The 12,083-nt window shown below is 44.8% G+C and overlaps 1 protein-coding gene across 1 annotated transcript in view; it reads left to right on the forward strand.

Moving 5' to 3' along the window:
* The first annotated feature begins 4,793 nt into the window (after nucleotides 1-4,793).
* DNAH3 (dynein axonemal heavy chain 3) overlaps nucleotides 4,794-12,083 on the forward strand; it is a 180,034-nt gene continuing 172,744 nt past the window's right edge. The window contains exon 1 of the mRNA XM_075565993.1: nucleotides 4,794-5,400. Coding sequence (XP_075422108.1) covers nucleotides 5,329-5,400 — 72 coding nt within the window. The 5' untranslated portion in view covers nucleotides 4,794-5,328. The remainder of the gene's footprint in view (nucleotides 5,401-12,083) is intronic.

The following is a 12,083-nucleotide window of genomic DNA, read 5'->3' on the forward strand; positions in this document are numbered from 1 at the left end:
ATGGGGGATTATTGAGTGTGGGATAGGGGGTATTGAGTGTGAGGAGGGATGGAGGGAGACTGGAGTGTGAGTATGGGGATTGAGTATGATGGGGAGTGGGGTTTGAGAGGGAGAGGGATTGAGGTAGTGGGATTGAGTGAGTGAAGGGGGCATTGCGTGATAGAGGGGGGAGAGCGAGTGAGCGAGATAAGAGCTGTAATGGGGTGAGTGAGTGAGCAAGAAAAGGAGGGGTAGAGGTGTAAGAGAGGGAGGGGAAGAGGGGGTTTAATGCAGTGGGGATGGGTGTTAGAGGGGGGAAGAATGAGGGGGGTGTAAAAGAGGGAGGGGGGAAGAGTGAGAGGGGGAGTGAGAGACAGAGGGGGGGAGAAATATACAGTATTGGGGGAGTTTGAGAAGGGGGTGAGAGGGGAGAGAGTGTAAGAGAAAGAGGTGGGGGGGCTCACAAATCCACCAACATGGGGCTTGGGGGGCAGTGGAACCGTTGGCTTAACCTTTATTAGTGAGCCTGGTTACCCCCTCACCGTCACAGGAGCCCAGTGGGAACTCTAGTCTTGGGTCCCATGAAAGCTGGGGGTTGCACTGGCAGCCATTATAGAGAGCCACACACAGCGTATGTGCCTTACTATACCGTATGTATAGCCTTTTTATTTCAGTTTCAAACCATTGTTTTTGTGACTTGCCACAAAGGAATCAGGATCATATCAGTATATTTCATATTCATCTTTTGATCTTGTCTAGATGATCTGTGCACATCAACCTCCGTCTCTGGTACTTGAAAGTGCTGCATTTCTTTCTATTAAATAAAGTATTATGCAACATAGAATAATTGGATCTGAGCAAGAATAATTGAATTCAGGCTCAAATCAGATTCACACAGGGGTGTCTGATATAACCACTTAAGTCCTACAGAACTGCATCTAGGCTAAGATCAAACAAATTCTTTGTAATCCACTGGAGAGGGGCAGGGTTTAATAAGACCCAGCAACTCGCAGAACGAATAAATGTACAAGCAGGGAGATCGCAGAATGCGTAGGCTCAAATCCGCAAGAAAATTGACACCGAAGGCGCTTCTTTAAGGCACAGGCTTTATTTTTTTGTAGAGCAGGGGAGTAGAATAGCACACAAACCTCAAGAGTGTAAAATCTTTGAATGAGAAGCAAGGTAACAAATGATGCAATTGCCAGATGGAAGATTAAAATCAGCACGTAGTAGAGTTGGGGTTCCCCCAGCAGGACCGGCGGCATCCGGTGCCAGTCTAGTCGACCCAGGTACAGCATCCTGCTCCACTCGGTCCGTTGCCTGGGTGATGTCGGTTCCACCGGCGTCCTCGTGTCCGCGTGAAGTCAAACAGCTGATAGCCGAATAGCTGCCCCTGCCTCCTATCGGTGTTTCCCGGCACTTACAGCTTCCACTTTACTCTAGTTAGCTCTACGCGTTTCGCAAGATGGTTCCTGCTTCGTCAGGAGCATAGCATGGTGGGGCACTTATTGGAGTATTTAAGGGGGGGGGCAGGAGGGAGCAAATTGGCCCTTCATTTTATTGTAATTGCTGAGACATCTTTGGATATGAGAATATATATATATATATATACACGCATAAGTGCTACGTGTATACACGTATAAAAATGTATAAATAAATAATGCATTATAAATGGACATAAAAAATGGAAAATTGGAATGAATAAATAAAAAGGGAAATGAAAAATGAATTTAAAAAAAATGGGTTTAAAAATAGATAAAAATTATGATCAAAGGAGCCAGTGCTGGGTAAAAAGTATATACGATGTATAAAAAATGTATTTAAAAAAAAGTATAAAAATGGAGGGGGTATATAAAATAAAAAAATATATAAAAATGGAGGGGTATATAAAATAAAAAAATATATAAAAATGTGTATAGATTTAATAAATGATGAAACATGGAACCAGAGAGCCAAAACATATAAATCAATGGATTGTATTGCCGAATGAATTGTTGATAGAGTGGTGTGACACATGCATCAATTGAATCTGAAGCATTGAGTGTATAGGGACAGGGAAGTGTATATATTAGGCAGGCACAAGGGTGGTTTACCGTGGGAACACAGATCCTGGCAAAGAATTCATAAGTTGTGATGTTAATTGATAAAGGCCGACAGATCTATGTCTACATTGAGGCCATGGGGTACTAGGGTATTTCATTTATGTATCCAGAATGTTTCTCGGCTACAGAGTTTAACGAATTTGTCCCCACCCCGAAGGTTCATAGAAATAACTTCTATGCCCTCCAATAGCATAGCGGAAGGATTTCTATTGTGAACTTCTTCAAAATGTTTGGGTAGTGACTTGGGTTGCCAGGTGTCAAGTATTGAACCAGACTGTCCTGTATTTCGGCACTCTGTCCAGTACAAAATGAGATGTAATACTGGACATGTATGTGTATAGCGGTATTACCTCTCTGGACATGTATGTGTATAGCGGTATTACCTCTCTGGACATGTATGTGTATAGCGGTATTACCTCTCTGGACATAGTGACCTGACCGGCTTGGGGGGTGGGGGGGGGGGAGGCGCAGGATTTCCTTGAGCAGGGAGAGAGCAGGGCTGCTGCTAGGAGGCTGGGCAGCTTCCTCCATCCTCATTCGCTGCTGGGTATTGCAGATCAGGAGGAGGTGTCAGGAGACTGGGGGTGGGGCCAAGGAGAGGAGGAAACAGGATGGAGTGGATAGATGTTTGCTCGTGTGTGTCATGAGCGTGTTGCACCTTTCACCATTGTGTCCAGTATTTTTGGAGAAGCCGCCTGGCAACCCAGATAGTGAAGGGAGCAGATAGCCTTTTTCCACATTTCTTTTATGTTTCTGTTTTTTCCGATGTGTTGGAGTTTGCATGGACATTCTATGATGTAGACCAGGGGTGCGCAAACCTTCTGTGCTGCGCCCCCCTGTCTGCCCTTCCCCAGTGTCGCACCTCCCCTAACTTTTAATCCGGCATCAAATGACGTGGCGGGGTCATGTGATGTCACGTCACATGACCCTACGGCGTCATTTTACGGCTCGTTGTCATGGCGAAGCGCCGGCTGAATTCAGGTGAGTTACAGAGGCCTCGGGCTGAAGAGCGCGAGCCCTCTGTAACCGCCGCGCCCCCCCCAAAAAAAGTTGCGTCCCCCAGTTTGCACACCCCTGACAACATGATCTGTGCAACAATTAATGAGTTATTGTACTGCTTTGTATTAAATAAAATATTATGTAACAAGAACGCTGGATCTGAGCAAGACTAATTGAATAAAGTCTTATAATCCGATTCACACAGGGGTGTCTGATATAACCACTTAAATCCTACAGAACTGCATCTAGACTAAGATCCAAACAAATTCTTTGTAATCCACTGGAGAGGGGCAGGGTTTAATAAGACCCAGCAACTCGCAGAACTAATAAATGTACAAGCAGGGAAATCGCAGAATGCGTAGGCTCAAATCCACAAGACAATTGACACCTAAGGCGCTTTTTGAAGGCACAGGCTTTATTTTTTATTATGGATTAATAATACCTGAATATTTTAATCTTTGAAATTCTCCAGTGCTTTTCTTGTTCTTGGAAGATTTATTGCTGTAAGAGCACCGGCCGCTGAAGCTTGAGCCTACCGGAGACGCGTGACAAGCCCTCCCGGTGCGAGTACCACGTGAGAAGCGCCACCAGCGCATTCCGGGCCTGGGTCATTTCCCGGGACTTTTTTTTGTATGTTGCAGTAAGTGCCGCTGACTCTTATCTTTTTATCTTTTCACACTCCCAGAGCTGTACGTATCGAGAGGTGCGTGAGTGCTGAGTCTTATCTTTTATTTTTCACACTCCCATATTTATTAAGTGTATTTCTACTGTTTTAGAATTTGAAGCACGCTAAAAAAAAAAAAGAGGCACATTTAAGATGACGGAGAAAAACCAACGCAGGAAACCTTCAAGACAAGTAACGCAAGCCGCACATTTTTTAACATATAGGCCTGCGCCAGTATGCAAATGTAACCCCGCCCTAACGCATCCTGCAAGCTCCATCAATCCCTCATCTGCGTTCATGGTTGGCGCAACTAAGATTAATGCCTAGACGCTGCCTGGCGCAGGTATTTTTCAGCGTGCGTTGCAACAACATAACGACTTTACACCAACATTTTGCCTTTGATACATAGAGCTCACAGAATGAATACTTTGGGGGATCAGTCATTGACAAGCTGGGCCTACAAAGCTGATCAGATGCAGAGATGGAGCAGCGTATGACCAGACCTCAGCTGTCCTTGTTCACCATGAGACCCCCAGCAGGCAAAGTAATGCATGCCCCCCTATCCCCCCTCCCCCAGCAGGCAAAGTAATGCATGACCCCCCCCCCCCCCCCCGGCAAAGTATTGTATGCCCCCCCAGCAGGCAAAGTAATGCATGCCCCCCTATCCCCCCTCCCCCAGCAGGCAAAGTAAAACATGTCCCCCCCCTTCCCCACAAAGTAATGCAGAACACCCCCCTCTCCTCCAGCAGGCATAGTAATGCATGCCCCCCGCACGCAAAGTAATGCATGCCCCCCCGCAAAGTAATGCAGGACGCCCCCCCACCCCCGACAGACAAAGTAATGCATGTCACACACCCCCCAACTCAGCATAGTAATGCATGACCCGCCCCCCCCCCCGACAGACAAAGTAATGCATGTCACACACCCCCCAACTCAGCATAGTAATGCATGACCCGCCCCTCCCCCCTCCCCGCGGGCAAAGTAATGCAGGGCTCCCCCCTCTCCCTCAGCAGGCAAAGTAATGCCATTCCTGGAGAGGAAAGTTACAACCTTCCGTCTCCTAGCAACATGGGACGCCATCTCCATAGTCACGACTCTGACCAGTGATACAGCACAGCCCCAGCTGCAACGTTTGTTTCCTGTCCCCCCTCCCTCCCAGCATTGGGGGGTTTCAGGGTAGGAAATAAGCCATATAATCAGGGATAGGGGGGTGCACGTGTCCCTCCCCTCTTCATACAGGCCGCACTGATGTATTAGTGTACACAGGACAGTGGCTGGGATTACAATAGGACAGGTCTCACTGCAGGGAGGAGGCACAGGCACTGACAGGTCTCACTGCAGGGAGGAGGCACAGGCACTGACAGGTCTCACTGCAGGGAGGAGGCACAGGCACTGACACACACACCACGGTGTCCCAGCGTGTTACTTAGTTACCAAAGTTTCCCTGAGACTTTGCAAAATCAATCGTGAAGTTTCCTAATAGCAGGTGGTGCAGATATAACACCCAGGGCAGTAAAACATTGCAGGGGGGTTTAGGGCGGTAAGAACTGGGTATGGGTTTATTTGGGGAATAATTATCTGCAGATGGAAGACCAGAAATACTTTGACCTGGGCAGAATCACAATGAGGTCTTCCCTGACTCCAAGGCTCCTGAAGGTAATGCCATTTATTCCATGTCTCCATGTTCCCTCCACTAACTTAGATTGTCCTTAAATGGAGATTCTCTACATATTTCTTAATAGAAAAGTTTGTTTTTAAGGTACTGTAGGAGAATCCACACTTTCCCAGCTCAAGAACATCTAATTTTATATTTATACTTCAGTTTATTGAGACCTGGTGAAGGTTCTCTTTGAAACAGCTAAAATAGGTTTGATTATGGTTACATTGGAGAACCAGGATCCCCTCTGCTGCGGATATATTCACAGATATTCTGTTTCTTATTTTATTGATTTTATTTCATGTTGTATTATTCCTTATACTATTGTAACACCCCTATTCCTCCCCCCACCTCCCAGCATGAAGAATAGGGTGTACATAAAAATATAAAACATATATAGTCCCAATTGTGTATCTTACTGTCCCTTTAAACAAGATTTCGGCATTGATTATAGCAAGTGCTGCAGGGCGGCGGCGCTATTCTGTGACATCACCCAGCGCTGCCGCCGAGCAGCATCTTGATTATACTGGGGGAGAGGAGAGGAGGCGTGGCGGAGGCGTGGCTGGGAGCGGTTTGCCCTCATTGGCTGAACCGTTCAAGTGACACGGCTGTTGCAAGGAAAACACACATTTCTCAGTCTCTTCCCCAGCCGTACGCTTTGCAGTATGGCGCGCTGCGACCGTCTCTTGCGTTTTAATCACATGCATTGGATGTAAGCTGAAGTGGTGTAGGTCATCGGGAAGCGCAAACCATGTAAAACAGAAAAAATACTCTGGTGGTGCAATAAATGTGATAAATGTTTAGATGTATATTTTTTCTGTTTTTCTATTATTCCATCAGAGTATTTTTTCTGTTTTACATGGTTTGCGCTTCCCGATGACCTACACCTCTTCACTCTTCACGGGATTGAGAGAACAATCCCACACTGGGTTACAGCGGCATCCATCATGTGCTTGTATTAGTATCACCTCCTCAATTTTGTTTTTGCTTATAGTAAGATTCTGTTTATAGCAAGTTGTGTTATACATGATATTTTTAGAGCGCCACTGTTGATAAGTTTGCTTTCTTCATTGGATGTAAGCTACCTTGTTTTGGCGCCGCTACACGCATCGCCGAGCGTGTTTTTGTGTATTATCACGGCCTAAAGGTGTATGGGTGCTGTGCAGTTACCTTGTTCTTCTCAGGGATGCTGGTGGATCCGTGCTGGCTCTTTGCGAGGAGATTGAACAAAAAGAATAGGGCGCAAGGAACTTATTACTGTTTATTGAAACAAATAACTCAGAGCAACAGGACTGGTTTTCAGATGACAATAGACCCCCTCCACACCGGTGACCTCCACCATGAGGTTTATAGACCGAGGTCCTCTTGTAAGCCCTGTGATAGGAATCTTTTCCTTACTGTGGTAGAGTTTCCTCAGTGCGGAGTCTATAGGGCCCTAAGCTGGGAAAACTTGCCCTAACATAGAAAACAATAAAGTGATGTTACCTGTCATGATAGTATCATGAGATATTGGGTATTTTGATCAATCTGGTGCTTCGGGGGTTAATGTGGGTACAGTTTGATTTAAAAAATACAAAGAAATGTTTTATGGCCTTCTTGCCCCTTGGCCAGGCCTGGTTGTAGGACTGTTAAAGTCTCTAGAGATTTAAGTAAATCATGGTTCTCCCCACACAACACTAACATAAACAGGACCCTGGCTCAAGGTATTTCAACGCTTAAAGTCATTTGGTAGAAGAGTTTTTTTCCCTCTCTCATAAAACTGTCAATCTCCCGCCGATTTACGACAGGTGCTGGGTTTATGATGTTTGAATGGGAAAAAATACTACATAATAGAGCAAGGTTTTATGAAAAATCAGATTCCAACACAGGTGTATTTGGACTAAACACGTGCTACCTCCTGTTCCTGAACCAGTGGCCTTTCTGGGGGAAATCTATGGCATTTGGTAATGTATAGGATTTTCTGTCTATGATTATCCTTTTTATTTTGAGAAACTGTTCTGCAATTATTGTAATTGTATGTTTCTTGTAATACTTTTTTTCTGTAACCTAAGTACTGTATTTTGATATATATTAAAACATTTAATAAGTAATGCTTTGGGCTCTGAATGAACTGGTGCACGCTTTGGAGAGAGTATTTACGTTTTTGGACACATTTGGCTGCAACGGATTTTTTGTGTGTTAAAGTGCAAAGTTTTTCCTATAATAAACAGGGACTTGGAGCCCTAGCAAATATTAATTTTACATCTTATCTGCATTTTCTGGGTGGTGCCAGTGTATAGATATGATTGCAATTGAGTAAGGGGTTAATATTAACTCATCGGGGGTACCTTGCACAGGCAAAAGGTGATTTGACTAGAGTAGTCGTGTGTATTAACCCTGGTTGCATATCTAAGTCACGTGCCCACTTGTGTGCTGTTCGTGACAGGTGGTATATTGGGACAAATTTAAGGGAGATGTTAACTCATTTTAGGGACCTTTGCGAAGGCGAAGAGTGGGGCAGCTTGCGAGTTGTGTATTAACCCTTGTCCTATAGAGGAGATATTGTCCATTTGAGTGACCTTTGTGGAGGTGAAAAGTGGGACCACTTGCGAGCGTGAGTATTAACCCTTATCCCATAAGCAAGTTGCATGCTCACACGGGTGGCGTAGGTGACATTACCCTAGGTTTGCCTGTAGACCCCCTCCTCTTGTACCTCCTGGAAACTCCTGATGTTCTTGGGGTTCCTTGCTGTCTGAATAAAATATTGGCCAGCTTAACTTATATAACCTTGGTTGGATATACTACCCCACCCTGTTACTGGGCAGATGAAAGGATAGGCCAAATATTACAATAAGGTCACACCATACCAGGTGACCTTCTGGCATCCTCCAGAACTAAAGCAGTGCAAGACACTAACCTTTAACTTACAACATATAATACACAACTGTGTAACATACTAAGGCCTAGGGGAAATTAACCCCTACACTGCCTTAGGGACCACAACTCACTGGGGTAAATTTAGCAAGGGTGCTACACTATTAATATTTTTTCTTTATATATTAACGGCCACCAATGATAATGACCATTACAATCCTTTCATTTGCTGCACAGCGCTGTCCTCGATCTCGCCCCCCCCCCCCCCCCCCCCCGGCCCCATCACCCCTCCTCCTGTCTGTAGTGTCCATGTGCAAGGTATTGTGTTCCTTTTATGTGATGCAAATATCTTAGGCAGATTCTTTATTGTCACCTCCGGCTTCTTGACAGATTGAATTGACACAGAGAAACAGTACAATTAAGTAAATAATAACATTGTGTGGTGTATGCTGTACATATATATTCGTTCAAAAGTCCCCGTCCTGTAGAAATGACAATCTAATTTGATACATCCTTATTATTATACCATATCCACCACCTCTCCTATTACTTCTCCATCCCCTCGGTGAAATAAAGCTGCTCACTGACGCATGCTGAGGTGACAAACATGGACACTGAAAGACCCAATATAACTAAATGTTATAATTATTTCAGAGAAAAGGAAGAGCTAGAACATGAGGTCGTGCTCTGAAACAGGAGTGTGGGAGGCTCAGGGGGAATGTGAGGAAGTATTTATTCACAGGTGGTAGCGGCTTACACAATAAGGGAATGCAAAAATACTTAGGCATAAGGCTTTCCTCCATATGAAAGAAACCAATTGGGACTGAGGTTTGGCAGCAGATAGGAGAGTGGGCAGACTGTGTGGGCCATCAATTTGTACATTACAGGCATACCCCGGTTTAAGGACACTCACTTTAAGTACACTCGCGAGTAAGGACATATTTTCAATAGCCCCATACCCCTGTGTCCGTACGCTCGCTTCGCGAGTACGGGCAACTGGAAAGGAAACGGCGCTACTGCGCATGTCCGAAAAAACGCTCCCAGGATAATCTTCAAAAAACTTTATTGAACACACACGGGGCTACACCAGCATCTCCCCCTCTACGCGTTTCACCCTTTCACAGAGGGCTTCGTCTCGGAGTGAGGAGAGGTGGTGACAGCCTCTTAAATAGCCTAAAAGCCCGCGAAAGCGGATTAAAAGATTTTAACCACTTCAGTCCTATACAGTTTTTTACACGAGTCTCGTTACAAATAAATCTTCATATATGCATAGTTCCCTTAAGACATCTCTAGGTATATTACATACCAACCCAGGGGATATTCAGATAATAAACATGCATAAAGATAAGACTGTTTGACTGCATACTGAAGGTGTATAAATGCACTTAAAATGCTAGAAACAACACTGCAAGGAAAAGACAAAACAAGTCATTATATACATTCCTCCTACATTGAACCAAACTGATGTAAATCCATTACTTTAAACATATAAGGATTTCATAATCTCATAAGCCATAGTTATTCAACCCTATGCTATTTGGTCACGGAGTGCTGGGAATGGTTTGTAAGCAAGCAAGGAATGGGGGGGATGGGGGGGAGGGGGAAAGGGGAGGGGGGGGGAGGGAAAGGGATATGTGGAGGGGGGGGGGGGAGGGGAAAGCGGGGTGTGGGGAGGGAAGGGTGTAGGGAAAGGAAGGGGGGGGGAGGGGGGGGGGGGGGCGGGAAACCAGACAGACATAGAAGACAAAGCGAAGGATAACAGTAGATTCACAGTTCACATGATTTCATAATTAAATACATGTACATACATGTCTATGGGCATGCAAATCTCAGGTCAAAGTTCATTAAGTAATTCTAAAGGAAACATCGCAGATCCCAATCCACATTAAGTCCGTTGGGTTGTAGTGTATTTAATGTATGTATCCAGTGTGCCTCTCGTTGATGTAAGAGCTTCTTCCTATCCTCTTTGTTGGAGAAATGTGTAGTTTTAATCATTCTGGGGCAAATTTTGCAATGTCCACATTTGTAAGATCCAATCAGTCTTGGAAAAAAGGAACGTTTGGTTTTGCTATCATTAGTTGTTTTCAACATACTGGGTGCCAGCATGTTCCCTAATGTAGGGGCTCTACGAAACACTATCTTTGGTCCTACACATACCATTTTACTCAATAATGGATCTAGGGACAGTGTGGCCCAATGTTTGCGTACAATGGCTTTGATAGAGTTCGCTTGTTCGCTAAAGTTAGTGATAAAGAATGGCGCTTCTGTGTTCATGACAGGTATCTCTTTGGCACTATGTTGAAAACAACTAATGATAGCAAAACCAAACGTTCCTTTTTTCCAAGACTGATTGGATCTTACAAATGTGGACATTGCAAAATTTGCCCCAGAATGATTAAAACTACACATTTCTCCAACAAAGAGGATAGACACAAATATCAAATTAAATCGTTCATGTCATGTCAAACTAACTTTGTGGTTTACCTGTTACAATGCGGATGTAAAAAGCAATATGTGGGCCTAACGAGTAGAGCCCTCAAAGTCCGCATTCTAGAACATCTTAGGTTAATAAAAAACAAAGACATGACACATCCGGTACCAATTCACTTTAATAACTGTCCGTTGGGTACAGTAGATAATTTCCATTGCTGTGCAATTGAACACATAGCCATCCCCCCACGGGGAGGGGATAGGAAGAAGCTCTTACATCAACGAGAGGCACACCGGATACATACATTAAATACACTACAACCCAACGGACTTAATGTGGATTGGGATCTGCGATGTTTCCTTTAGAATTACTTAATGAACTTTGACCTGAGATTTGCATGCCCATAGACATGTATGTACATGTATTTAATTATGAAATCATGTGAACTGTGAATCTACTGTTATCCTTCGCTTTGTCTTCTATGTCTGTCTGGTTTCCCGCCCCCCCCTCCCCCCCCTTCCTTTCCCTACACCCTTCCCTCCCCACACCCCGCTTTCCCCTCCCCCCCCCCCCTCCACATATCCCTTTCCCTCCCCCCCTCTCCCCTTTCCCCCTCCCCCCCATCCCCCCCATTCCTTGCTTGCTTACAAACCATTCCCAGCACTCCGTGACCAAATAGCATAGGGTTGAATAACTATGGCTTATGAGATTATGAAATCCTTATATGTTTAAAGTAATGGATTTACATCAGTTTGGTTCAATGTAGGAGGAATGTATATAATTACTTGTTTTGTCTTTTCCTTGCAGTGTTGTTTCTAGCATTTTAAGTGCATTTATACACCTTCAGTATGCAGTCAAACAGTCTTATCTTTATGCATGTTTATTATCTGAATATCCCCTGGGTTGGTATGTAATATACCTAGAGATGTCTTAAGGGAACTATGCATATATGAAGATTTATTTGTAACGAGACTCGTGTAAAAAACTGTATAGGACTGAAGTGGTTAAAATCTTTTAATCCGCTTTCGCGGGCTTTTAGGCTATTTAAGAGGCTGTCACCACCTCTCCTCACTCCGAGACGAAGCCCTCTGTGAAAGGGTGAAACGCGTAGAGGGGGAGATGCTGGTGTAGCCCCGTGTGTGTTCAATAAAGTTTTTTGAAGATTATCCTGGGAGCGTTTTTTCGGACATGCGCAGTAGCGCCGTTTCCTTTCCAGTTTCCTGATACCTTTCGACGGCGGCACGCAGGAGCTAACGAGGAGAGTGGGCCCCAAACCGGAGGACAGCAGGTGAAGTAACATACCCCTCTCCCTGCACCGGTTACTTCTGTGGCCCGGCATAACTCCCTCGTACAGCTCCAGTGTCTGAAGCATCCAGACCTGGTTAACTACACTGATGC

Source organism: Ascaphus truei, chromosome 11, assembly GCF_040206685.1.
Source record: "Ascaphus truei isolate aAscTru1 chromosome 11, aAscTru1.hap1, whole genome shotgun sequence".
NCBI lineage: Eukaryota > Metazoa > Chordata > Amphibia > Anura > Ascaphidae > Ascaphus > Ascaphus truei.